We start from the raw sequence: 2,500 nt of genomic DNA, 5'->3' as shown, positions 1-2,500 counted from the left end.
TGTATGTATATATATTTACTTATATGTATATATATACATACATGTATGAATATATATATATATATATATATATATATATATGTATATATATATATATATATATATATATATATATATTTATACATGTATGTATATATACATATATATATATATATATATATATATATATAATATATATATATATATATATATATATATACATATATGTATATATGTATATATACATACATGTATATATATTTATGTATATATACATACATGTATATATGTATATGTATATATACATACATGTATATATACATATATATATATATATATATATATATATATATATATATATATATATATATACATACATACATACACATAGATACATACACAAGCATACATATTTTCGTGTTCCATTCATATCATCCTTTGATAACAAGACTCTTTTACTTGAATGAATTTAAGCAGCATCGTGTTAAACTGAACATACTAACGACATTCGAAGGAAAAGATTTGAAAGGATAAGTATGGTAGAAGATAAGCACACGCCCTCGACCGTGGAAATTCATCGTGGTACCTGTCCACTCGATAATTAAAGGCAACGGTTTTAAACCCTTGTGGCCAGCACACTAACGAAGGGGAGCTATTCGTTTGTTCTCAAACTATGGTACGTACCAGACAATAGGGATTGAAGGATAGATTTTTTTATATTTTTTTCTGGGGGGGGGGGTCAAGCCAGCATGGTTATTGTGTTGATAGCTTTGTACTGTAATGGTATTGTTACATAAGAAAGCTTTGTATTGTATTGATTACATTATGTAAGGGAACAGACGCATCTGGTGCATAGAAGTAATATATAGTTCATACATTATCTTATCTGATTGTTGATTTCATTTGGCAGTGTCTCTCATAAGGAAAGTGCTGTAGTATGCTGAATTATTTCTGCTGACATTCCCTAACCATCCCTTCAGGCGATTATCAGTCGCCACCATCTTACTTACATAGGAGGGATTCTCCTCGGGATTCGTGACAGCTACCTGTCGGCCTTCGGAGTCATTTGCAATGACTACCAGCCCGAGGTTGTCCGAGGGTTTGTTAAGCCATTCTTGTAGTAGTTTGTATACGCCGATCTTCACCCAATTCCCATCCCGGGCATCAACAGATACGGAGACCGTCGTCACCTCCTGCGGATAGGATTACAAATGAGTATCTGGAAATTAACACAGGGGATTAACGTCAATTGGCATTAATTCGTTTCGTTGATTATTTTTGAGTTCACATCCAGTATAGATCTAATGCTTCTGTTTTTCTACAAAATTTTAATGTTGCGTTATGTAATTCTGATTCAAAGGTCACAGTCTTGGTTCAGTATAACTGATTTTGGAACCAATGCTTTACAACTACCTTTATATTTTGATTTTCTGACACTGGCATTGCCTCTTTTCTTGTTTAGGTGTAATGTCAAAGTTTCGTAATTTTTTATTCATATGTCAAGTTATTTTCCTAGTTTCCTTTATGAGGTCAGATGCTATTAGTTCCCCTTTTCACTTACAGGTTTTTATTTTCCATTTACTATTATATCTGTGGTTGATCTCCTTTATGCTAATCGTTATCGTCTTGCATTGTGTAAGCGTGTGCCACTGAAGCCATATTAAAGACAGTGTGTCTCTGAAAGCAGGCGTTATGTTATATTTTGGTAGATCTTATCTATACAAGTTCGTACCCTGGATCATTTCGGTACATGAATTGTTGATATATGTTATGAATACTGCGTAATCTTTCATCAGACTTGGTTAATTTCCCTCCGAGGGTTATCATAAAGCGATATATATTGCCTTTTTAGTGAATGATGGACAGATGGCCAGGGGTTGTGGAGTACAAGATCGCCCGTTGGGATATGGTAATAGCCCCTAAAGAGGGTCATTTCAAGGTATATGATATATGACCGGCCTGAGTCCATTCGGCCTTCTAGACGATGGCACACATTTGTCACGAAAGGTTATTACCTAGCATTATCAAAAACAAGCGATAAGCCACAGGTACTTCTATTTCATAATGTTTCTTGTTCTCACTGTTCAACCTGTGGACATGGATCTATGAATCAGCCCTACCTAAAGAAGTGTATACCATTTATCTGTTTAAAAAATAATTGCTCCATTTAAAATTCATGATTTTATGTCGGATGCAATTGACTGAAATATTGATTTTATTTACATACTTATATATTTACATGTTTGCGTGCATATATTCACTCAATAGAAGGTCACGCTCTTGCTTCACCTTGTATAACATATTCAATATATCAGAAAGTAGACGTGATAAGATATATCACTGTAGATGTATCTTTCATTGCATGTCATTAATTAAGCAATTTTAGTGATATATTTCGTGGCTCTGGTAAAGATAATTATTTCTAGAGAGCATTCGAAATCACCATAATGATTAATGGAAGCCATGGAATAGAGATAAAAATGTGATGATGTACACAGATGTACATATACATGATATATGT

At 33.0% G+C, this 2,500-nt stretch overlaps 1 protein-coding gene across 2 annotated transcripts in view; it reads right to left on the bottom strand.

The window, feature by feature from the left end:
- Positions 1-2,500, bottom strand: part of LOC122257012 (growth/differentiation factor myoglianin) — a 30,795-nt gene that overhangs the window by 4,995 nt on the left and 23,300 nt on the right. For both annotated transcript variants that reach the window (XM_043022013.2, XM_043022014.2), the window contains exon 3: positions 990-1,172. In XM_043022013.2, the coding sequence (XP_042877947.1) occupies positions 990-1,172 (183 nt within the window). The remainder of the gene's footprint in view (positions 1-989; positions 1,173-2,500) is intronic.

Source organism: Penaeus japonicus, unplaced genomic scaffold (assembly GCF_977035675.1).
Source record: "Penaeus japonicus unplaced genomic scaffold, GWHDUDI00000001_assembly GWHDUDI00000020, whole genome shotgun sequence".
NCBI classification, from domain to species: domain Eukaryota; kingdom Metazoa; phylum Arthropoda; class Malacostraca; order Decapoda; family Penaeidae; genus Penaeus; species Penaeus japonicus.
This window is presented reverse-complemented; position numbering and strand designations above follow the sequence as displayed.